Genomic DNA, 22,886 nt, shown 5'->3' with positions numbered 1-22,886 from the left:
CCTAATCTCTAAGCCTTACAACTCATATATTCAGCAGGTATTTGTTGAGTATCTGTCTGGGGACTCTGCATACATCAGTGAACATAAAACAAAGCTCTCTGTCCACACATAGAAGGGAAGGGGCGATGTAGTGAGAAGCATAAGAAGTAATACAGTATGTATCAGCAGACGTTAAATTCCATGGGAATTAAAAAAAGAAAAAGCAGAGCGGGGGTGGGGTGCAGTATTAAACAGAGTAATGGGAATAGGCAGCCTGGGGACATCTAGGGAAGGGCATTCCCGGCAGAGGGAACAGAGCAAGACCACAAAGCAAGAACATGCCTGGCATCTTGGAACAGCAAGGAGGACCATGGGGCTGGATCATAGTGGAAGAAGGAAAGGAAAGGTCAGAGACTTGATGGGGAGATAGCAAATCATAAAGGACCCCGAAGACCGAAATCAGGATCTTGTATTCACGCTGTGGCACACTGGGAGCCAGTACAGGGTTTCGAGCAGAGAAATGACCCAATCTGATTTATATTTTGACAGAATCATTCTGGCTGCTAGGTTGGGAATAGATGTAGGGAGCAAGGATGGAAGCAGGAAGACCTTGTCAGGAGGCTCTTAAGGTTCCCCGGCAGGTGGGTAATGGTGAGCTGGCCACGCAGTGGGAGCAGAGGGATCAAGTCGGATCACCTGATGGGTCTGCGGTGAGGGCTCACATGATGAATAAGCATCTGGGTTCATGGCATTGCTATGAAGATGAGGAAAGCTGAGGCTGGAGCGGGTGGGGAGGGGGATGTCAGGAGTTGAGTTTAGAAGAAATTTTAAGTAGCCAGTTAAATTACAAGTCTGGAGTTGGGAAGAAAGTCCTGGGTGGGGGATATAAATTTACCATCCTTAGCCTGGAAGCAATACTGAAAGCTGTGAGAATGGTTGAGGTCATCAAGGGGAATATGTGTACCTCATAGCTATACGAGGACCAAACGCAGGGCATTCCAGCATCAGGCAGATGAGGAGAAGAGGAAGAACCAGCAAAGGCAATGTAACGGGGCTAGTGAAGGAAGAGGAAAACCAAGAGCAGGAGTCAAAATCCTAACTGGGGCAGGTTCAAGAGAAGGAGAGGAGTTGGGGAGGGGCGTGGCGAGAACCTCTATAGTAACAGGTAAGACAGAGCACGTGGGTGCCAGAGATGCTCAGCGGGTGGACATAGTGATGGGAGCCTGGGGAAGTCTCTTCTGATGGCCAAAAATCGGAGGAGGAGATGACAGGTGGGACGGAACCTGAGTGCACTGAGCTCTGTGACCATCAGCGCAGCATCAAGAGCCCATCTGAAGTTTGTGGCCATGAATTTAAAGTGCAGATTGGTCAACATGGCTGTGTATTTTCTCATCACATTCAGTGGTAGGGGCACATGGGCTCAGACAGGGAAAGCTGTATTTAACCAACATTTTATATTTGTCAAGCATGAATAATGATGCAAGAAGGGGCAAGAGACATGAAGGTAGGCATGTTAACCACCTGAGGAAAAAAGGACACTTTGCACATTTTACAGAGAAGAAACCCAAAGCCGGGAGCATATAAGTAGCTTGCCTAGACAACACTGCTAGGTAGTGCTGGGGCTGGGATTGAAACTAAGAACTGAGATCGTTCTGCTATACCTGACTTGTACTGTGCCTGGCACAGAACCAGAGCTCAATAAATTGCGTCCAGTTGGGTCCAAGTCCTACCTCCTGTTCAGTGAGTGCTGCTCATATGAGGATGGACAGAAGACATCCCCCAACTCCATCCCCCTCATGCTCCACTGCTCTCCCCTTGGGGTGGCCTCTCCTGACTGGACAGCCCCTCTTCTTCAGGTCTCACTCTCAAGTTTCCTCTCAACCCCTGCCAGGGTCTCCATCTCTCTGCCCTGGGGCATCATCCTTCCGGGGAGGGGAGGAGGGGCTCCAGAATGGCTGAGGAGAAGAAGCTGAAGCTGAGCAACACCGTGCTGCCCTCGGAGTCCATGAAGGTGGTGGCCGAGTCCATGGGCATCGCTCAGATTCAGGAGGAGACCTGCCAGCTGCTGACGGATGAGGTCAGCTACCGCATCAAAGAGATCGCACAGGTACCTTGGTCTTCCTGCACTGCACAGAGACTGCTGCCCAGGCCGCCTTCTTCCCCAGGGTCTGCGGCTGACGTCTGTCCTCCTGCCCCCCACCCAGGATGCCTTGAAGTTCATGCACATGGGGAAGCGGCAGAAACTCACCACCAGTGACATTGACTACGCACTGAAGCTAAAGAACGTTGAGGTGATGGGGACGCACAGGACGGAGGGGCAGGGTGCCGAGACCTCCCAGTCATTGCATTGACCTCAGCCCAGCCAACTCAGGCTCCCTTCTCATCCAGGGTCTCTCTCCCTCCTGTTGTAGCCACTGTATGGCTTCCACGCTCAGGAATTCATTCCTTTCCGTTTCGCCTCTGGTGGTGGCCGGGAGCTTTACTTCTACGAGGAGAAGGAGGTTGACCTGAGCGACATCATCAACACCCCTCTGCCCCGGGTGCCCCTGGACGTCTGCCTCAAAGGTCGGGGGAGGGGAGAACAGGGGCCAGGGAGGCGGGAAAGGGCCGTGTGTGGGTGTGAGGAAGGGCACTGGTGAAGGAGCCCTCCGCGTGAGACCCCTAGTGGGGAACACGAAGGAAAACACATCCCTTCGTGTCAACTGACTTCCTGATGTCCCCGCCCGGTGGTTCACCTGGACACCTTTCTTCCTCGCAGCTCACTGGTTGAGCATCGAAGGCTGCCAGCCCGCGATTCCAGAGAACCCACCCCCAGGTAACCTCCACGCCCAGCGTCCACCCCTTTCCCTCCTCCCTCTACATCTCCTTCCGACTGCTTTCCTTTCCTGCCAGCTCCCAAGGAGCAGCAGAAGGCCGAGGCCACAGAACCCCTGAAGTCAGCCAAGCCAGGCCAGGAGGAAGATGGCCCCTTGAAAGGCAAAGGTCAGGGGGCCGCTCCAGCTGACGGCAAAGGTCAGTACTGCTGGGCCAGGCCTCTTGCCCCAAAGCCAGATGGTCATGTGTGTGAGGTGGGTGAGGTCAGGGCAGAGGCTGTGAGCTCTGGCCAGTGAGCCCTAGAAACGGCCAAGAAGCTGGTTTCCCTGGGTGTGGGAGGTGAGGCTATAGGTTTGCCTGGTATCCAGGCCTCCTCAGGAGCTTTCCTGCCTAAACCTGGCTTCCTGACTCACACAGGGAAAGAGAAGAAGGCGCCACCCCTGCTGGAGGGGGCACCTCTGCGACTGAAGCCCCGAAGCATCCACGAGTTGTCAGTGGAGCAGCAGCTGTACTACAAGGAGATCACCGAGGCCTGTGTGGGCTCCTGTGAGGCCAAGAGAGCGGTGAGGCCCCGCCCCGCGTCCTGCCTTCGCCCCTCCTCGGCCCCCGGGGGTCACCCCGCCTCACTCGCCCCCCTCCCCCCACAGGAGGCTCTGCAGAGCATCGCCACGGACCCAGGTCTCTACCAAATGCTGCCACGCTTCAGCACCTTCATCTCGGAGGGGGTGAGAGGCCACGGGAGGATAGAATGGGGTTCCGGGGGCGGGCAGGCAGGAGAGGAGGCTCACGGAGGGCCCCCCGCTGCCCCATCCCTGCTCCCTCCCAACCCTAGGTGCGTGTGAATGTGGTGCAGAACAACCTGGCCCTGCTCATCTACCTGATGCGCATGGTCAAGGCGCTGATGGACAACCCTACCCTGTACCTCGAGAAATACGTGAGTGGACCGCCGGCCCACCTCGCGTCCGGGCTCGGGGACCGGCTGTCACAGCAGGCTGATGCGGGGCTTCTCCCCAGGTGCATGAGTTGATCCCAGCTGTGATGACCTGCATCGTGAGCCGGCAGCTGTGCCTGCGGCCAGATGTGGACAACCACTGGGCGCTGCGGGACTTCGCCGCCCGCCTGGTGGCCCAGATCTGCAAGCACTTCAGCACGACCACGAACAACATCCAGTCCCGCATCACCAAGACCTTCACCAAGGTGAGCCCTTTCCGTCACTGGCTGGCTTGTCACCCGAACAGTGAGTGCCACGCCCACGCCAGTGTGGCTTCAAGAAGTGACGCTGAAAACCAGCGGCAGAGAGGTGTGGGCTGGACTTGGGCCAGATCCGCAGTGTCTTTTTTTTCTAATTGTAGGATTCCACTTTAAAGTTCAGAAACAAAAACTAATCTCTGCGGCACTTCCCTGGTGGCCCAGTGGTTAAGACTCTGTGCTTCCAATGCAGAGGGCGAGGGTTCAATCCCTGGTCAGGGAACTAAGATCCCACATGCTCCACAGTGCTGCCAAAGAATTAAAACAAACTAATCTCTGACAGTAGAGGTCAGAATAGCAGCTACTTTGGGGAGGAGGGAGTGGTCGGGAAGGAGCTGTTGTGTCTTAAATGACTTATAAGGAAGTGAGTATATGAGACTTGAGTCCTTACCAGTTAGCTTTTCACACCCCTTCATTTGGGTTTATTTTCCATCCCCTTACAGAGTTGGGTGGATGAGAAGACCCCATGGACAACGCGCTACGGCTCCATCGCAGGCCTGGCGGAGCTGGGACACGATGTTAGGCCCTGGCAGGGGAGCCCTGGGGAGGGGAGGGATTGGGAGGTCAGAGTGGGCAACAGCCTCCCGACCTGGGAGACCCTGTGGTGACCCCCAGACCCCAGCTCTTCCCTCCCTTTTCTAACAGGTGATTAAGACACTGATTCTGCCGCGGCTGCAGCAGGAGGGGGAGCGGATCCGCGGGGTTCTAGATGGCCCGGTGCTGAGCAACATTGACCGCATCGGGGCTGACCATGTGCAGAGCCTCCTCCTGGTGACAGAGCCCCACCCTCCCCCTTCTTCCCACTGATGCCCCCTCTGCCCCCGCCACACACACACACACAGAGGACAGTGTTTAGCAAGCACAGAGCGTTTTTCATTCACTTATCCCCTCTTCATCTCATATGCAGAGCACACCTGAGTCCAATACTGTTAACAGCTGGTGCTGTGTAAGACACTGAGTAAGAAATAAGGAGTCTGAACTCAGCCTGTGACTTTCAAGCCTGACGTGCCCCGATGCTTCTGCAAGGCACACGCCCTGTGGACTGGCTGGCCCTTAGGTGTGACCATGTAATCACTCAGCGAGCTGTCCACTCAGCCAACTGCTGCCTGTGTTCTCTACGAGGAAAAACCTCCACATTCCTTGCACACTGATAAGCCAGCAAGTGCAGCCTGGCCTTCGGCAGGCACGCACTGAAATAACTGATGACAACCTTTGTCACCCCTTCCCGGTCCGGATTCTCATCTTTGCCGTCTCTCTACAGAAACACTGTGCCCCTGTCCTGGCAAAGCTGCGCCCGCCGCCCGACAATCAGGACGCCTATCGGGCAGAATTTGGGTCCCTTGGGCCCCTCCTCTGCTCGCACGTGGTCAAGGCCCGGGCTCAGGCTGCACTGCAGGCTCAGCAGGTCAACAGGACCACCCTGACCATCACTCAGGTCAGTGCAGGCTTGGAGGAAGGGGGAGCAAGTGGAGAAGGAGGGGAGGGTGAAAGGAAGGAAAGCTCGGGGGGTGGTTCCCATCCCAGTGAGGCTCTCGGACACTACACACTAGGGTGTGCACCCTGACTTCTGTGAAACATGGGGCCCCCTAAGTCAGCCATCTTGGGGGAGCTGGTGAACACAGATGGTGATGTTTCCTTTCTGCTGCTTCTTTCTACAGCCCCGGCCCACGCTGACCCTCTCACAGGCCCCCCAGCCTGGCCCTCGGACCCCCGGCTTGCTGAAGGTCCCTGGCTCCATCGCATTGCCTGTCCAGACGCTGGTGTCTGCGCGAGCTGCTGCGCCCCCACAGCCGTCCCCGCCGCCAACCAAGTTCATCGTCATGTCCTCGTCCTCCAGCGCCTCATCCACCCAGCAGGTACCCCATGTGGGACCGGGGATGCTGGGGCCCGGGTTGGAGCACGGGAGGCATCCCCTGGCCTGGGGTGTGGGGTGGGTGCAGGCCAGCGGCACTGCCTTCCTTCTGGCCCAGGTCCTGTCCCTCAGCACCTCAGCCCCGGGCTCCGGTTCCACCACGACCTCTCCTGTCACCACCACTGTCCCCAGCGTGCAGCCCATTGTCAAGCTGGTCTCCACCGCCACCACCGCGCCCCCCAGCACTGCCCCCGCTGGTCCTGGCAGTGTCCAGAAGTACATCGTGGTGTCTCTGCCGCCCACGGGGGAGGGCAAAGGAGGCCCCGCCTCCCATCCTTCTCCCGTCCCTACCCCATCCTCAGCCCCCTCCCCACTTGGGGGCAGCGCCCTCTGTGGGGGGAAACCGGAAGCTGGGGAGAGCCCCCCTCCTGCTCCAGGGACTCCAAAGGCTAATGGCTCGCAGCCCCCAGGGACTGGCTCCCCTCCTCCCGCACCCTGATGCTGATCTTCTCCCTGGATTCTCTCTCCCACACACAGACACACACATGCTGGGTGGAAGGAGGTAGTAGCCAGCTTCCCTCCATGTGACTTTCTCTTTAGATATTGTACAGCCAGTTGCTCAGAATAAAAGTTTGATTTTTAAATTGTGATCCACTTCAGTCGCCCCTGGGTCAGGTCCCACAGGAGAGTCTAACTTGTCGAGCTCCCTGGTCTCGAGGACTCAGGACTCTTCCAGCCCCAGCCCCAGGCCAGGACACTAGGAGAGAAAACATCGTCCTTCTCCGATGCCCTGACCGCCACCTCCGCCTCCCGGGTCCTTGTTTGGGAGCCTCAGATCCGAATGACGTAGGCGTCGCTGTGGCTTAGGTGTCGCACCCATTTGTGGGGGTTGGCGTTGCCGCAGGGTCTGAATGCCAGCCGGAGAAAGCGGACCTGGAGGCCGGAGCACGTGTGCCGGGGCAGTTCAAAGGAGAGGCTGGCGGGGCCCAGCCCCAAAGGAGCCGAGGCGGAGGGGCCTTGGCCGGGAGGCCCAGGGAGGCCCGGGACGTCCATCTGTGATGGGGAGAGGCAGGGAGGGGTGCTGAAGGCCCCGAGAGGAGGGAGGGCAAGAGAGCCAAGGGGCCAGGAAGCTGACCACCTTCGTGAGAAGGCATGGGTCAGGGCTGGAGGTGGAGGTGGGAGGAGGGCCTTCGAGAGTCAGCAGCTGGTACCTGGAAAAGGCCTGAAAGCTGAGAGCCTCCTTGCACTCGAGGCAGGTCCCAGCGAAGGGCTCCCTCCCCCAGTTCTGCCTTCTGCTCTGGGCTGCTCAGCTCCTGAGACAGGCTGGAATCGGGAGAGGAAAGGGTTAGGCTCAACCCCTGCCCCACAGCTCCCACCCCAGCGCTATCTGTTTTCCCAAGAAGCTAGTGCGACTGCCCATGGGTCCCGCAGTGCACATGCGCTTACCTGACCACCCCTCGAGGCAGGGGAAGATGCAGCCTGACGTTCAGAGCCTGGCTGCAAGGGAGAAGGGAGCAGTCAGTCCCAGGAAAGCTGCATCCCATCTTCATTAATGTCACCACTGGACTTGTGCACAAGCACCCCCCACCCCCTTCCCAAACTCCAGGCTCTCCCCTGGATTCTGAAGCTGCCGGCCACACCTAGGGGTGGAAGGAGCAGCTATCTGGGCCTTGCCTCCTACCCTCCATAACTGGACTGGGCTGGACTACCCCCACTCACCTCTTTGGGGGCAGGTCACAACGTAACTTCAGATAAACCTGGAGCCTGTGTGAGGGGGTACAAACTGTTACTCAGGCCCTATCCCACTGGCAGGGCCCCCATGTGTGGCTGTGGCTTTTGCCCCAAGAAGGAAAGAGAAGAGCTGAGATCCACCCAGCTCCACGAGCCATTACATGCACGGAGCTGGGTCCGCTTGTCGGAGAGGGTGCACATTCTAACTTGGAGCCAATGTCACCACCACCACCACCCTCCTCCAAAATCAACCTGGGAGTTATATATATACATACAAATATACATGTACACACACACATACATACATACATTGGCTTGGGCTCCAGAGAACTTCTAGAACGGGGAAATGGTCTCACCTGCCTGAGCCTCGGTCCCACTGCACAGAGGGAAAGAGCCGGAAGGGGAGTGGGGAAGGGAGGTCATCTGAGAGTTGGTACCTCATCACAGTCAGCTGAGACCAGAGAGGAACAGAGGTGAGCTTGGTCTCCTTACACCTGAACGGCCTCCCTCCCCCTCAGTAGATGGAATGTGCTAGGCCAGCCCAGTCCTGACCTCACCCTGAGGGGGCTGCAGACGGAGGATCCGATGAGATTCAAACTCATCCAGGTATACCGAACTGTGAAAGGAGACCTCATCCACCCGAATTCCCGGCCCATAGCCTGGAAAGAGAGAAAGAGCCCCTCTGCTGACCTGTGTTTTGGGAGGGGGTGGGGATCCGTCTAACTTCCCCAGGTGAAACCTAGGACAGTGACCTCTACTTAGAAGAAAAAGACCCGCTTTCTCCTCACCTCTCAGTTCGGACTTCCCCACACAAAACTCCTCGGTTAAGCCAATGCGCATCTCTGTCAGACAAAGAGTATCAGAAGAAGCCACGGTACCACCATGCCCGCCACCAAGGAGCCATTCCCACCCCTCAACCTGGTCCAGCTCGCGTGCTGCTCACCTGAGCCGCTGGGCAGAAAGCTCTTGAGCCGGATCTCTCCCTGCACATCCACCTTGAGCAGCGAGCCCTGAGAGCAGCGGGAGGTCAATGCCCAGCGATTCCCAGGTGCCACCATCCTCAGCCGCAGGGCTGGGGGCCCAAACTTACGTTAGAGGCTATCAGTACAGATAATCTCTCGACAACGTCCAAAAACACTTCGTTCTTTTGGCTCTAAGGAAAGAAAGGGGGTCTGGTGGTTGGAGGTTGGTCGGTCTGTCTTCTAATGTGGACAGGCAGAAAGGAGAGAACAGTGGAGGCTGGGGCCCCAGGATGGGGGCACAGGGCTAAGGAAAGGGATCCTCCATGTCTAGAGAAGGGGGACTAGAGATATGCCAGGATCTTGCCCTCTGGGGACTCAAAAACCAGAGGATGTGAACCCAACGGCCCCTCCCTCACCTGGTCAGAGCGGCTGGACAGGACTGGCCGGCTGGCTGCACTGCTGGGGGCCACTTTGCTCTGTTGTGTCTCGGCCCCAAACTGAAAGCACCCAAATCAATCAGTCCTCATGGCTGATGCTTCCCACTAACCCTCCTCAATCCTGGCCTCCTCTGTCCCCGGACTGACCAAGCCAACGCTGCTGAGATCAAAGAGGCTGAAGGGTTTGCTGACCACAGCCTCTGTCTGGATAAAGTTCCTCAGCACCTCCGTGGATGTGGTCTGTACGTAGCCATAGTCCTAGGGGGCAGCGGAAAGACACTTTTTGGGTAGTCGGTGGGGGAAGGGGTGAAAACGAATACTGTATCTTCAGGGAACCGGGGACAGGGAGGAACCTCACCAGCACTTCATCCAGGAGTTCGTAGACCAGAGCCACGTTGCGAGAGATGGTCGCCTCCCCTAGGGAGCCACAGTAATCACCCAGAAGAGTGGCCAGCCTGCGAAAACCCAGACAGAAGGTGCATAACTCCTCCTCTCTGACTCCCTGACCCCTGCACCCGGGTGCCCAGCTCTGCCCTCCTCACCGGGAGAGCAGCTCCAGGAGGCTGAAGGGAGAAATGTTTTCTGAAGTAGTGGCCACCAAATAGAGACCGCTGTGTCTGATGTGAATAAAGTGACGATCATCGTGGTGCTGAGGCATAGGCACGGAGAAAAACGTTAGGAAGAAAGCTGCAGTGATTCCTGGCCATGAGACTGAGGCTGGTATCCTGATTTCCCTTACTAGCAGCGTGACTTTAAGCCACATACGAAACCTCCCCAAGGCCCAGCTACCTAATGTGTAAATGAAGTTAGTAATAGTACCTACTCCAAAGTGGCTGAGGATTGAAAGGTGTGAAGAGCTGTGCCTGGTGCGGTTAGCGATCAGTAAACCGCCATTAATATTATTTAGAAGAATGTACCCCCTTCCACCCCGCGTATGAGCTCTTAAAGAACGTTCCTGGAGGAGGCGCCTCCCAACCCCAGACCACCAACCGCATACCCACCACCCCACCCCCACTCCCGCCAGTGGTTACCATGACAACCGGAGACTCGTCTCCAGGCAGTCCCGTCAGCTTCCGGTAGAAGAGCTCGGCCACATCCCGGCCGCCGCTGTCTCCGCGGACTGACCGAGTGGAAGGAAAGCTAAGGAGCTGGCGACACTCGCTGGCACTGGGGCCCTAGTCCCACGCAGCCCTTCTCCCCCCGCCCCGCTGGCCAAGGATACAGTCCTTGTAGATGAGCGGGTCCCCCTTGGAGGACAGAATGAAGAACTGGGAAATCATGGCCGTTCTGGAGAATAGACTAGGAGACAGCAAACGTTGGGCCTGCCCCGCCCTGCGGCCCCGGAACAAAAGGACGCGAGTAGCCTGGCCCTTTAAGAGCGATTCTCCTCCGACCGCGGGAAACCCGGCGCGCGCCCCGCCTCGCCCAGGCCTTCCCTCCAAACACCCGCGCCTCTTCCCCGTCACTCAGCCCAGGTTCGCCCGTTGATTGGCCCAGGCTGGGGCCCGCGGCAAGCGGGAGGGACGAAGGGCATCCTCTCCGATTGGCCCGCAAGCGGCGGCGCTGGTCACGTGGGGGGCGACGTTTCGCGCCAATTTCGGTTGGTCGGCCGCAGTCCGCCGCGCGGGCGTTTTTTTGCTGGCCGGGGAGTGAGAGCTCAGAGCCCGCCAATTGCTGCCTTACGGTCCTCGGCAGCAATGGCACTTAAGGACTACGTGCTCGAGAAAGGTGAGAGTCTGCGAGTGTAGGAAGGGCGTTCTGCGCGGGAAGCTTCCTGGGCGACACCTGTTGGTGTGGGCTGGAGTCCCGGGGGGCCGGGCTCTCGGCGCGCGAGGCCGGAGGCAGGGTAGGGAGGTGGCGGAGTAGAGGCGCATGGTGCCTGGGGTGCGCACGGGCCGCCGAGGCCGGGGGAGAGCTGGTGATCGTGTCGAGGAAAAGAGTGAGAGTCGTGGGGAGGGGATGCGGACACCCGAGCTAGAAGCTCCAGAGGGAAGTGTCGCGTCTTGGAAAGAGCAGGCCCTCAGGGGCCTATCTAACCAGCACCCCCCGGTCCCGCTTTTCTCCGCGAGCTTAGGCACTCCCAGCGCCCACGACGCGCCGAAGCCCGGGGTAGGGTGGGGCGGGCGGTCCCGGGCCGCTGCGCGCGGGGATTGGGCCGCATTAGGTCCACCTCCTAGCGGAAGTGGAGGCGGGCGGAAGTTGCGCGACGCCACTGGAGGGAGTGTCGTGTGTAAACAGTGTCCTTCCGCGCGGGGGCCTCGGAGAGAGCGACCGAGGGTGGGGGCGTGCCTGGAATTGGAGGGGTTTCTGCGGAGGCCGAGGGATGAAGTGGTGGGGTGGGGCAGGGTGGCCCTCGACGAGCCGGCCAATCGCCGGACGGGCTCCCGCCTTGGGCGGAGGAATCCCGGGCTGTGAGGCGGCGGCATCTGGGCCCATGTGCTTCTTTGTTTACTAAGAGCGGAAGCAGTGGCGGGAGAGGGGGTGGGGCGGAGGACGGGCCTGGTGGCGGAGATCCCCGGGAGAGCAACGATTTAAGGGACCGAAAGAAAGGGGGGATAAAGCACGTAGAAGGAAAGCTGAGAACCGTGAGACTTGAGTGTGTTGCCGGGTGTGGAAGGCCCTTAGAAAAGGGTACTGAGATTTCTAATTAAGGCAGAGAGTGGAATTCCCCTGGGGGGAGCGTATTGGGTAATACTCTAAACTGCTAGGGGCCACTTATTCTTCCTTAAGTCAACACAGACTTGCGAAAAGGAGTTTTGCTCTGTTGGGGAGAATTACGTAGGTCTATTTGAATGTTCATTTAATTTGTTTAAAGATTCCACTTTAAACAAAAGTAAGTTTTTTAGATCTCTATCAAGGGTTTGCAGTAAGGTATATGAAAAAAAGTCCGTCCTGACTTTATTTTTCTTTACAGAAAAAGTGAAGAAGTTCCTACAAGAGTTTTACCAGGATGACGAATCTGGCAAGAAGCAGTTCAAGTATGGGAACCAGTTGGTGAGTCTAAGGTTAGGTAGAGGGAAGGGGTGGTGACTTGAGTTATAAGGCCTGGCTTATTTTAGCAGGTATGTCTTTCTGGAAGTGGTGAGTTTAGCACCATACCTGATACTTGTGTATCACTGTGCTGCGTCTGCGCTCAGTCTAATTCTTGGCGACCCTATGACTAGCCTACCACGCTCCTCTGTCCATGGAATTTTCCAGGCAAGAATACTGGAGCGGGTTGCCATATCCTTCCCCAGGGAATCTTCCCGACCCAGGGATTAAACCCATGTCTCTTGTGTCTCCTGCGCTGGTGGGCGAACTCTTGGCCACTGTGCCACCTGGGAGAAAGCGAAGTGAGACTCAACAGGACTCAGTTTCAGCTCCCTCAATCCCTGAAAACACCTTAATTATTGCAAACGTAGTGATACACACCTTTCTCCCTTGTGGAGCCTGGATCCTGTGTGCTGAGCTCGTAATGACCAATTTTTGCTTGTGAACACTGATAAGATAAACTTGGCTCCGCTGCTTTCTCTTCCCCACCCCAGGTTCGACTGGCTCATCGGGAGCAAGTGGCCATGTACGTAGACCTAGATGACATTGCTGAGGATGACCCTGAGCTGGTGGACTCAATTTGTGAGAACACCAAGCGCTATGCCAGGCTCTTTGCTGATGCTGTTCAAGAGCTGCTGCCTCAATACAAGGAGAGGGAGGTGAGAAAAATGCAGGCCACACAACTTGGGTTTGTGTTGAAAAACTTCCTGGGTACTGATGCTGTCCAAGCTGACCCAAAGGAGTCAGTTGTTTCTGCCTGGCACTCTTATGTTCTTTCCTTTCACCATCCTGCCGCTCACTTTTCCTGTTTTCTTTTCCTTTAGGTAGTAAATAAAGACGTCCTGGATGTTTACATTGAGCACCGGCTAATGATGGAGCAGCGGAGCCGCGACCCGGGGGCAGCCCGAAGCCCTCAAAACCAGTACCCTCCTGAGCTCATGCGCAGATTGTGAGTGACCATGGTAGTGATGGGCGTGGGGTTCAGGTCCCCAGACCCTTGCTAATGACCACTTTCTCCATTAGTGAGCTGTATTTTCAAGGCCCCAGCAGTAACAAGCCTCGTGTGATCCGGGAAGTACGGGCTGACTCTGTGGGGAAGCTAGTAACAGTGCGTGGAATTGTCACTCGTGTCTCTGAGGTCAAACCAAGAATGGTGGTGGCCACTTACACTTGCGACCAGTGCGGGGCGGAAACCTACCAGCCGGTATGTATGGAGCAGAGAACGGGAACACACTTAATTCTGTGAGAATGAGTTTTGCCTCCTGGTGTTTATCTGGTGTTTTTTCTGTTTCCTGTGTGGTCACTTTTCGGTTTTTTTCTACGGTGGAGTGGTCTTTCCATCCAGTCTGTTTTCTTTGTGTCTGTCAATGTGTACCTTGCACGGCTTAAGACAGTCCCAAAGGTTTCTCTGCCGAAGGAGGGGCGTGGCTCCTGTGACTGAGGGCTCCTTCCTCATGACTTCCTCTGGTGCTTCCCTTTCCACTCTAGATCCAATCTCCTACCTTCATGCCTCTGATCATGTGCCCGAGCCAGGAGTGCCAGACCAACCGCTCAGGAGGCCGACTGTACCTCCAGACTCGTGGCTCCAAATTCATCAAATTCCAGGAGATGAAGATGCAGGAACACGTGAGTTTAGAGTATGAGGTCCAGGGCCCAGGGAAGTTTGAGGTTGGGAGTTCACTCAACTCCGGTAGAAACTCGGGAAGTAGAGGGAAGAAAGTAGAACAGAGAGAGGAGCTGAGGCAGAGAAGTTGCAGAGAGTAGGAGGCAGGCTTCTCTGGAACTCTCTGAGCTGGGATGTGGTAAAGGAGAGCTCGCTTCCCTCTGTTGGTTTGTGTGGGGCCAAATAGGCCAGGGAGTGGCAGATTGGTGTGCGCAGTGGGGGAGGTTAGTCCTCCGGCCTCAAGCGCCCTTCTTCCCCAGAGCGACCAAGTGCCCGTGGGAAATATCCCTCGCAGTATCACGGTGCTGGTAGAAGGAGAGAACACAAGGATCGCCCAGCCCGGGGACCACGTCAGCGTTACCGGCATCTTCCTGCCAATCCTGCGCACTGGGTTCCGACAGATGTTCCAGGTGAGGAAGGGAGTTTAAGAGGAGGAAGTGGTGGTCCCCTTCCTCCTCATCCCCTCCCTTTTACCAGCCCCACAGAAGAAAGTTTCATTAGCAGAACACCAGGCAGAATGGAACAAAAGGGTTTGTCAGGAACTCCAGAGGGCATCGTGTGGTGGGCAAGCAGAGAACTTCATTCATGCCCTGGCGTTTTCCTGCCCAAGGGTTTACTCTCGGAAACTTATCTGGAAGCTCATCGGATTGTGAAGATGAGTAAGAGTGAGGAGGATGAGTCTGGGGCCGGAGAGCTGAGCAGGGAGGAGCTGAGGCAAATCACAGGTGAGGGGTCGGCAGGAAGATAAATGTGAGTTTATCCCAAGCGCTTCTTTCCCTTGGAAAAACTCTTGAGTTTTGGCTTTCCCATAGAGGAGGATTTCTATGAGAAGCTGGCGGCCTCCATCGCCCCAGAGATATATGGGCACGAAGACGTGAAGAAGGCGCTGCTGCTCTTGCTGGTGGGAGGCGTGGACCAGTCTCCTCGAGGCATGAAAATCAGGGGTGAGTGGAGACATCAGGAAAGGGTGCCAGACCAGGGTTGCATCGGTCACAGAATAAAAGCCGGCATCTTGATTTCATGGGCACAAGGTGGGATTAGAAACAGGGCAGGCAGACCTCAATATCCTTTTCTCTGTGTGCAGACAACCTGCATCGAGGGAACAGTCACTCAGGGGCTTCCTTCCCTTCCTCCAGGCAACATCAACATCTGCCTGATGGGGGACCCTGGTGTGGCAAAGTCACAGCTCCTGTCTTACATTGACCGCCTCGCCCCCCGCAGTGAGTATCAGACCCTGGGAGAGGCAAGCTTAGGAGGACCACCAGGCTTCCGTCGTGGGAGGGCCAGGGGATGGAGATGGGTGTTGGTGATACCACCCCCAGACCTGCCACTGCCTCGGGACGGCCAGGCTGGGTCAGTAGAGCAGTTCAGCCCAGGCCTCGCCTCACGGCCCCGTTCCCTCTGCCCTGCCGTTGCTCCCTTACTCTCCTCCATTTTCCTAAACAGGCCTGTGTGTGTCTGCCTTCCTGACCCTTCTGTGCAGGCCAGTACACGACAGGCCGCGGCTCCTCCGGGGTGGGCCTCACGGCGGCTGTGCTGAGAGACTCGGTGAGTGGCGAGCTGACCTTGGAGGGCGGGGCCCTGGTGCTGGCCGACCAGGGAGTGTGCTGCATTGACGAGTTTGACAAGATGGCGGAGGCCGACCGCACAGCCATCCACGAGGTCATGGAGCAGCAGACCATCTCCATTGCCAAGGCGGGCATTCTCACGACGCTCAACGCCCGCTGCTCTATCCTGGCTGCCGCCAACCCTGCCTACGGACGCTACAACCCTCGCCGCAGCCTGGAACAAAATATACAGCTTCCTGCGGCATTGCTTTCCCGGTTTGACCTTCTCTGGCTGATCCAGGACCGGCCCGACCGAGACAATGACCTGAGGTGACTACAGTTCTGCACTTGGGAGACACCCCCTGTAGCCATCTCTGCAGGGAGGAGAAACTGGAAAACCTGTTACTGTCTTAGGGAAACAGCAGGGGTTGCTCCAGTTCTCAGAGGGGGTCAGGGTTGAAGCGCCGACAGTCCTTGGCTGACCAGGCTGTGGGGGGAGCGCTGAGGGGGCACCAAGACACAGCGCTCCTGTTGCCTCCCCTCCTCCCAGGTTGGCCCAGCACATCACCTACGTGCACCAGCACAGCCGGCAGCCCCCTGCCCAATTTGAACCTTTGGACATGAAACTGATGAGGTAGGAGAGCCGGACAGGGCGGGTCCACTCCCTGGCATCTTGGCCTCTGTGTCTCTCTCTCGAAAAGCTTTCCCCCCTTCTCCTCCTCCTGGTGTCCTGGGTCTGAGAACAGGGAGTCTTGGTTCCCCCGGGCTGGCCGTAGAAGACCACGGCGGAGAACCTGCCTTCACACACCTCTACCTGCAGTCTCGGTTATTAACCTAGGTGCAGATTTTGGCAAAGCTGGCTTTTGCTGCCTGGGTGCCTGACAGCACTGCTCTCTCTGAGGAGTCTGTCCAGGGACTCCCAGGGGCTCCTAATGTAGTTTTTCCCTTTTAGCTGTTTCTCATGAATTAATAAAATCATCTCTTAAGGCAGGTGGATTTGTCTCAATCATGCAAAGGCCATTTTCGTTTAAAAAAAAAGTTGGGGATAACTTGAAATGTTGATGGACTTTTTAAATGCAGCATATTTAAGCCTAATCATCCACCAATTGCTGTTTCCTACTTTAAAGCACCCTCCCCTCCATTTCTTTACTCCCAGTTTTCCAACTCTTAATGCAGAGCACACACGCTCTCCACCTTTTCTGCTTTCCCACAGGCGGTACATAGCTGTGTGCCGGGAGAAGCAGCCCACGGTGCCAGAGTCTCTGGCCGACTACATCACAGCGGCGTATGTGGAGATGAGGCGAGAGGCTTGGGCCAGTAAGGACGCCACCTACACTTCGGCCCGGACTCTGCTGGCTATCCTGCGACTGTCCACCGCCCTGGTGAGTGCCATTCTGTGTGCTGGAGGCTGGTCCGTTTGGGCTCTGCTGGGCGGCCTGCCCGCCTGTCCGCGCGCTGCCGCCTCCCTCCTGCTCCGGCCCTGCCGGGGCTAAAGTGCTGACAGTGCAGATAGTGGTCCTGTGTGCTACCGCACTGTGGGTACTTGCTGCTCCAGCAGGGCATACCCAGCGTCCCAGGAGAGAGGCTTTTCCCTGTTTCTCAGGTCTTGCTGAGGGGTGGGTGGGTTAACCTCACTCCGGTGTCGGGAACCTTCATTTCTGTCCTCACGCCTTGGACCATCGTCCTGGGGGCTCCAAAGTGCTGTTCGTGCAGGTAGTGTGATCACCTGACCTACTGCTGAGCCAGCACTTCCCGAGCCCCAGGGACACTACCCGCTGCCAGTCGTCTTCTCGGCCGAGTGCCCCAGGCTCCATCTCTGGTGGTGGGGAGCTCAGTGGAATTCAGAAGGGCCTGGTCTCCCTCACAGGACAGCTGCACACCGGGACTGGCCAGTGTTGAGAGGCGGAGACTTGGGCAATTGCTGGACGCTGCCCCGGGCATTGCACTTGTCTCGGTCTGACAGTGCCGGCCCCACACTGCGGATGCCTGGTGGGTGGGGAGGGGGCCGCTACTCCTTTGTGAGTAGGAACACTCAGGTGCCCAGCCTTAAAGCTGGAGCAGGGTGGGGGGGCCTCCCTGACTTTGTTCCACCCCCTCCTTCTGTGCCCATCTCTCCCTACCTTCCCCTTAGGCACGTCTGCGAATGGTGGACACCGTGGAGAAGGAAGATGTGAATGAAGCCATACGGCTGATGGAGATGTCCAAGGACTCACTGCTGGGTGACAAGGGGCAGACAGCTAGGTGAGTGGCTTAGCAGAGGGTGGCAGGAGGCACCTTGACCGTCTTGAGCAGGAAACTCATCCTGCGGCTTCTGCACCCCTGGGTCTGTGGTGCTGACCTCAAAGTTCTAACCCTGACCACACACCATGCTCGTCTGTCCAGGACCCAGAGACCAGCAGATGTGATATTTGCCACCATCCGTGAGTTGGTCTCTGAGGGCCAAAGCGTCCGGTTTTCCGAGGCGGAGCAGCGCTGCATCTCTCGTGGCTTCACACCTGCTCAGTTCCAGGAGGCCCTGGACGAGTATGAGGAGCTCAACGTCTGGCAGGTCAACACTGCCCGGACACGGATCACTTTTGTGTGAGTCCAGTCACTTGGACACTGGCTCTGCTCTGCATATTGTCCTACCCCGCTTCCTTTGATGGTTTGACAGTGCTCTTGAGGGGAAAGGAAGGTCCCCTTTTTTGCCCAAGCTGCACTTGTTTTACTTATTCTTTTTTCCTAATAAAGTGTGTGTCCATTTGCTGCTTCCATTAAAACAGGATTTTGAGTTTTCTGGATTCTTGTCTTTTCCCTTTATGCTTACCTTATTCCAGCCATTCAGTAAATCTGAGGGGACTTCCTGCTCTGCCTGCCTAGACACCCATACCCGGCCCCACTGGTCTCCTCTCCCACCCCCCTCCAGTTAGTCTCAAAAATATGGATACCAGTACTACTGCCTCCTGAGCTTCGGGCAGGTATTTCATCTTTGTGAGCGCTGGATGCTGCAGTAACAAACCCCTCCCCCTCAGCCATCCACGGTGCCCACAGGAGAGAACAGAGCCACTAGAAGGGGTGCTGGGGGCTGCTCCCCTTTTATTAGTGACAGGTTTCTCTCAAGGGAGTGTAGCACCCCTCCCCTTGACAGCTGTCTGACCCCTGTACGTCAGCCCTTCAAGTACCCTTTCGTCAGAAAAAGAGCCCACGCATCCGCCTGCCGATGCCTTGTCGGTCATAGAGGACGTTGAACTTGTTCACGAACTGGTTCATGGTGTTGCATGTCTTGGTGATAGTGCCAAGGTAGGCCATGAGCCCCACATCATTGCATTGCTGTGAGGGGACAGTAAAAAAGAGTTTCCCAGGAGCTCTGGGTCCCCCACCATGTGACCAGGGAACAGGAGCCAGTCATATCCTGCATGCAGAAGACAGCGGGAGCCCCACCTCCCCATCCTGGGCCTTGCACTCACATCGTAGAAGTCTGTCTTGAACTTGTCTGTGCTGAGCACCGGGAGGCAGTGACACAGAGCGTACGCCTCCCGCAGGATCTCATGGTTAAAGGGGACCTCGCCTGAAGGCACAAGAAGCCACATCAATGCGGATGCTGTCGCTTCCCCAGGAGGGAGAGGAAACGTGCTTCAGGGACCAGGGAGATAACTGTCCTACCTGCCTCAGAGGCCTTGACGTACTCCAAGATGAGCTTGACGCGGCTGTGCAGCATCTTGATGGCGCTGTGCTGTGCGATGAGGTGTTCAGCCACTGGGGGGGTGGTCAGGCTGAGGTTGAGAAGGTGTGTGGCCACACCTTCCCCCCACTTCTAAGGAAGCCCCTGCAGCCACCCTTACCAGTGGAGTTCTCTCCACTGCCTGTTGCTGTCATTCGGGCCACGTGGTCCACCCCAATGCGTTCTGCTTCCTCTGTGGCCAGAGTGTAGGTCAGCTCAGCAAACAGCATGGTGGCCTATGGGGCGCACAGAGTCAAAAGCAGCAAACCCCAGGGGCAGGCTGCGTGGGTTGAAGGGTAGGGCATTACCTACCTCTCCATTGATTATATCTATGACTGACTCAAAAACACTGACCGGAAGCTGTGAAGAAGAGAGAGCACAGCTCTTACCTAAACATCAGACACCTGAACCTATACTAAGCACCAAAACTGGACTGGGCCCTTTCACATTACATTTCCTCAGCTAACCTTCCCAGGGACCTACTGAAGTGGAGCTCATTCCCATTTTCACATGCGGGGAAAATGCAGTTTAAAGGTTAAATGACTAAAGTCTCACAGATGGTAAACTGCAAAAAGATTCAACAGAGATGTCATACAATAAAAGCAGGGGCAGAGCGATAGGCAGGCAGGACAAAGTGGGCACGGGGTCACTGTACTCACATCTGTGTGCTTGGTCATAGGGTTCAACTTAAGAAACAGAGGGCTCTCAATTATCTCGCACACCTGGAAGAAGGGAGGATGCACATGTGTGTCAGGGTCCACCTTCCTTCCCCTCATTCTCTCGTCTCCGCCCCAATATGTGCCTGTGTGAACGTGTATACCTGCTTATGGACGTGGATGTCGGAGGGGTCAGGTGGCCCACCTGTGGTGTACCAACCCAGAAACTCCAGCTCCTTGAATACCTGTTTAACTGGAGAGAAAGGGGCCAGGACACACAGTATATCTTTAAATCATCCTTTAATTTGAAACTCCTGGTGTGTTTTTACCAGCTTCTCCCCTTCCCATCCTGGCTCCACGTAGAACAACTAACCTATTCTTTTCTCACTCCTTGCTTTCTTTGCGGGGAATAACCCATATGTGTTCTTTTTCTAAGGTCTCTTCAGCTACTCTCTCTTCATTATTCCTCTGCTCTGGTCCTATTTCTCTTGTTTATTTTTTCCCCAACCCTCTCCATCTTCCCCATTCTTTTTTCCCCCACTCCCACTCTTCTCCCCCACGTCTATTCCCCTCTCACACTGCTCCTCCTTGGTGTAATAATATTCCTTGTCAATGATAATCTTCTCTTCCACGGTGTGGGACAGCAGTTCAAAGGAGTTCATCACCTCAATATTTCGGCCCTCCTGCTTCCCGATCAGAGCCCCAATCACTGGAGGAGAAAAGGACAGAAGAGGTGAGGGTGAGGACTCCTCCAGGACTTCCCTGGTGGCTCAGATGGTACAGAATCCGCCTTCAATGCAGGAGACCTGAGTTCAATCCCTGGGTAAGGAAGATTCCCCTGGAGAAGGGAATGGCAACCCACTCCAGCATTCTTGCCTGGAGAATTCCAAGGACAGAGGAGCCTGGCGGGCTACAGTCCATGGGGTCACAAAGAGTCGGGCAAGACTGAGCGACTAACACTAAAGGGATCCTCAAACTTCTCTAATAATAGCCTGAGGGTCTGAGGTCACGTGAACCAAGTACGAGAGAAATGATGATTTGCGGAGGAGGAACTGCTTCAGCAAAGGAAGGAGAAAGGACCACTATTTGAGGGGAGGAGGCTGGAGAATGACGCCGAACACTCACCCTGCATAGGCCGCCCCTCCTGCGAGCGCATGCGAATCCAATGGTCTGAGATGTTGAGAATGACGAGGGGATGAAGAGCGACTGAAACGCTGCCAGTCACTCCGGAGGCCATCACGCTGGGGACGACTAAGGAGGAGAAAGAGGGGGTGAGAGTCCAGGCCCCACGTTCCTCCCGGGAGCCGGGAACGGGAGACGGCAAAGTCGGGCTATCCATCCCTCCCGCAAGTTAACCCAGGGAGCTCGCTGCCGGCTCGCCATCCCGACTGCTCCCGGGACTCTAGGAAGGCCTCGACAGGCCCGCCAGGAAGTCTCCAGAAGCCGCCCCCGCACGGCCCGTTACCTGCAGCATCCACCTCCATCCCGCTGCTCCCTCCAGTCCCGTTCGCCGCTGCCGCCGTCGCCGCCATTTCCCCCGCGCCCGCCAGCGTCGGCCCCGCCCCCTCCCTCCCGGCTTCCGTAGGCAGCGGCGCATGCGCGTTGTCGCCGAGGCGAACGCCTGCCCGGACCCTGGGCCACGCCGGGCCTTTTCTACTTGGCCTTGGGGAGAAGGCTCGGGCCTTGCGGGGAAGGCCCGGGGCAGGGAGATCCGGCAGGTGTTTGTAGCCCCTTTTCGCCTGCAACTGACCGTGAACAAATTACCTAACCCCACCCTGATCGTCCTCGTCAGTAAAACTGGGATAAGGCCGCCTAGTTCCTAAGACTGTTGCAGAATGAATGAAACGTCATTTTGCCGCGCTCGGAATAAAACCGAAATCCCTAATCACGGCCTGCAGGGCCCTGCATGATTCGGGCCCTGCCTGACCAGCTGGCCATGGGCTCTACTTTGCTGCTCCTTGGTTCCCCTGCTTCAGCCACACTGGCCCTCACGTCTGCTCCTTTCACACGCCTCACTCACGCCCACCTGAGGGCCCTCTGTCACCTTCATCACTGTAACACCGATGACCAAATCCGTGCCTGACACAGGGGCACCTAAGTGACGTTTGAGTGAATGCTTTGCAGTGGAGCCTGGTCTTGAGTGACTCTGTCTACACGGCTTATCTTTCCTCTTTCTGTTAACACCCCCAGCGTTTTCTAACCCCTCCCAACTTCCCTCTACCTTCCATCTCCATCAATCTTACCAAACTTAACTTTGGCAAACCTGGCCAACTCCAGCCCTCTCCCCACCCCTGCACCCAAGCAAGTTGGGTACACTGCCTTTACCCCATCTCCCATCTCATTGCCCCTACAACCTAGCTGGCTCTTTCACTGTGTGTCTGCACCGTACCCAAAGTGTTACCTCACACAGGGCAGGTGTGAATTTGCTTCAGTCGTGTCCTACTCTTTGTGACCCCATGGATTATAGCCAACCAGGCTTCTCTGTCCATGGGATTTCCCAGGCAAGAATACTGGAGTGGGTTGCCATTTCCTTCTCCAAGTCATCTTCCCGACCCAGGGATTGAACCTGGGTCTTCTGCATTGCAGGCAGATTCTTTACCATCTGAAGCACAAGTGAAGCCCAGAGAACAGGTAGAGACCTCGATCTTGACCATATGAAGCGTACTGGTGCCCAGAACCAGCAGATCCCCGGAGATGTTTTTTGATGATAAGGGTGACTTCTGTTAATTAAGCAATCCCTCTTAAAGCGCTCCTAACCACTGTTTTTAGTTTTATAGTTATCTGAACAATGTTTTGAAAGCATTTGAAACAACAAAAAGACAGGAATTCTGTAAAGATTGAAATAGCAATGCAAACTAGCAAATTTAACAGCAGAATAACCTTTTTTTTCCCCCCAGCCTTCAGTCCAGCTAAGAAGCCTTATACTCCAGAGCAACTGCCTACTATTTAAAAGAGGTATATATTTCTGACCTCATTTTTCCTAAGAGTCAATCAATCGTGTCCAACTCTTTGAGACACCATGGACTGTAGCCTGCCAGGCTCCTCTGTTCATGTAATTCTTTAGGCAAGAATACTGGAGTGGATTGCCATTTCTTTCTCCAAGGGATATTCCCAACCCAGGGATCAAACCTGGGTCTCCCGCATTGCAGGCAGAGTCTTTACCATCTGAGCCACAAGGAAAGCCCAGAGAACAGGTAGAGACCTGTGTCTTGACCCAGCGGAGCCTACTGGTGCCCAGAACCAGCAGATCCCAGGAGATTTTTTGTG

At 56.2% G+C, this 22,886-nt stretch overlaps 4 protein-coding genes across 8 annotated transcripts; 2 read left to right on the top strand and 2 right to left on the bottom strand.

Moving 5' to 3' along the window:
- Positions 1-808: 808 nt before the first annotated feature.
- Positions 809-6,494, top strand: TAF6 (TATA-box binding protein associated factor 6). Its single transcript, XM_068969287.1, has 14 exons — positions 809-2,086; positions 2,184-2,270; positions 2,391-2,544; positions 2,738-2,794; positions 2,872-2,991; positions 3,211-3,356; positions 3,441-3,518; positions 3,626-3,727; positions 3,808-3,990; positions 4,485-4,559; positions 4,687-4,812; positions 5,303-5,476; positions 5,700-5,897; positions 6,012-6,494. Exons 1-14 carry the CDS (start codon positions 1,931-1,933, stop codon positions 6,390-6,392), a joined length of 2,037 nt encoding a protein of 678 aa, XP_068825388.1. The 5' UTR covers positions 809-1,930; the 3' UTR covers positions 6,393-6,494.
- Positions 6,487-10,348, bottom strand: AP4M1 (adaptor related protein complex 4 subunit mu 1). 2 transcript variants are annotated; one of them, XM_068969288.1, is made up of 15 exons: positions 10,246-10,348; positions 10,010-10,143; positions 9,566-9,672; positions 9,382-9,478; positions 9,171-9,281; positions 9,003-9,083; positions 8,715-8,777; positions 8,568-8,634; positions 8,413-8,466; positions 8,177-8,283; positions 7,981-8,075; positions 7,613-7,657; positions 7,340-7,390; positions 7,105-7,216; positions 6,487-6,946 (listed from the first exon to the last, which is right to left on the bottom strand). In XM_068969288.1, exons 1-15 carry the CDS (start codon positions 10,301-10,303, stop codon positions 6,725-6,727), a joined length of 1,404 nt encoding a protein of 467 aa, XP_068825389.1. In that variant the 5' UTR covers positions 10,304-10,348; the 3' UTR covers positions 6,487-6,724. The 2 variants fall into 2 exon arrangements, with proteins under 2 accessions (XP_068825389.1, XP_068825390.1); XM_068969289.1 differs by having other exon boundaries at positions 10,055-10,143.
- Positions 10,349-10,638: 290 nt separating this feature from the next.
- MCM7 (minichromosome maintenance complex component 7) lies at positions 10,639-17,984 on the top strand. Of its 3 annotated transcripts, none has more exons than XM_068967806.1 (15): positions 10,639-10,751; positions 11,938-12,017; positions 12,548-12,712; positions 12,878-13,002; positions 13,077-13,257; positions 13,542-13,679; positions 13,977-14,126; positions 14,327-14,441; positions 14,529-14,660; positions 14,853-14,936; positions 15,200-15,593; positions 15,814-15,897; positions 16,477-16,645; positions 17,395-17,504; positions 17,646-17,984. In XM_068967806.1, exons 1-15 carry the CDS (start codon positions 10,721-10,723, stop codon positions 17,845-17,847), a joined length of 2,160 nt encoding a protein of 719 aa, XP_068823907.1. In that variant the 5' UTR covers positions 10,639-10,720; the 3' UTR covers positions 17,848-17,984. The 3 variants fall into 3 exon arrangements, with proteins under 3 accessions (XP_068823907.1, XP_068823908.1, XP_068823909.1); XM_068967807.1 differs by lacking the exon at positions 10,639-10,751 and adding an exon at positions 11,540-11,654; XM_068967808.1 differs by lacking the exon at positions 10,639-10,751 and adding an exon at positions 11,834-11,856.
- Positions 17,985-18,349: 365 nt separating this feature from the next.
- Positions 18,350-21,161, bottom strand: COPS6 (COP9 signalosome subunit 6). Of its 2 annotated transcripts, XM_068968579.1 has the most exons (10): positions 21,085-21,161; positions 20,745-20,870; positions 20,197-20,328; positions 19,784-19,872; positions 19,623-19,685; positions 19,276-19,323; positions 19,085-19,199; positions 18,906-18,998; positions 18,710-18,810; positions 18,350-18,572 (listed from the first exon to the last, which is right to left on the bottom strand). In XM_068968579.1, exons 1-10 carry the CDS (start codon positions 21,149-21,151, stop codon positions 18,432-18,434), a joined length of 975 nt encoding a protein of 324 aa, XP_068824680.1. In that variant the 5' UTR covers positions 21,152-21,161; the 3' UTR covers positions 18,350-18,431. The 2 variants fall into 2 exon arrangements, with proteins under 2 accessions (XP_068824680.1, XP_068824681.1); XM_068968580.1 differs by lacking the exon at positions 19,276-19,323.
- Between the last annotated feature and the right edge of the window lie 1,725 nt (positions 21,162-22,886).

Source organism: Capricornis sumatraensis, chromosome 3 (assembly GCF_032405125.1).
Source record: "Capricornis sumatraensis isolate serow.1 chromosome 3, serow.2, whole genome shotgun sequence".
In the NCBI taxonomy this organism is placed as follows: Eukaryota; Metazoa; Chordata; class Mammalia; order Artiodactyla; family Bovidae; genus Capricornis; species Capricornis sumatraensis.
The sequence above is the reverse complement of the archived record's forward strand: the minus strand, read 5'-3'. Positions and strand labels throughout refer to the sequence as shown.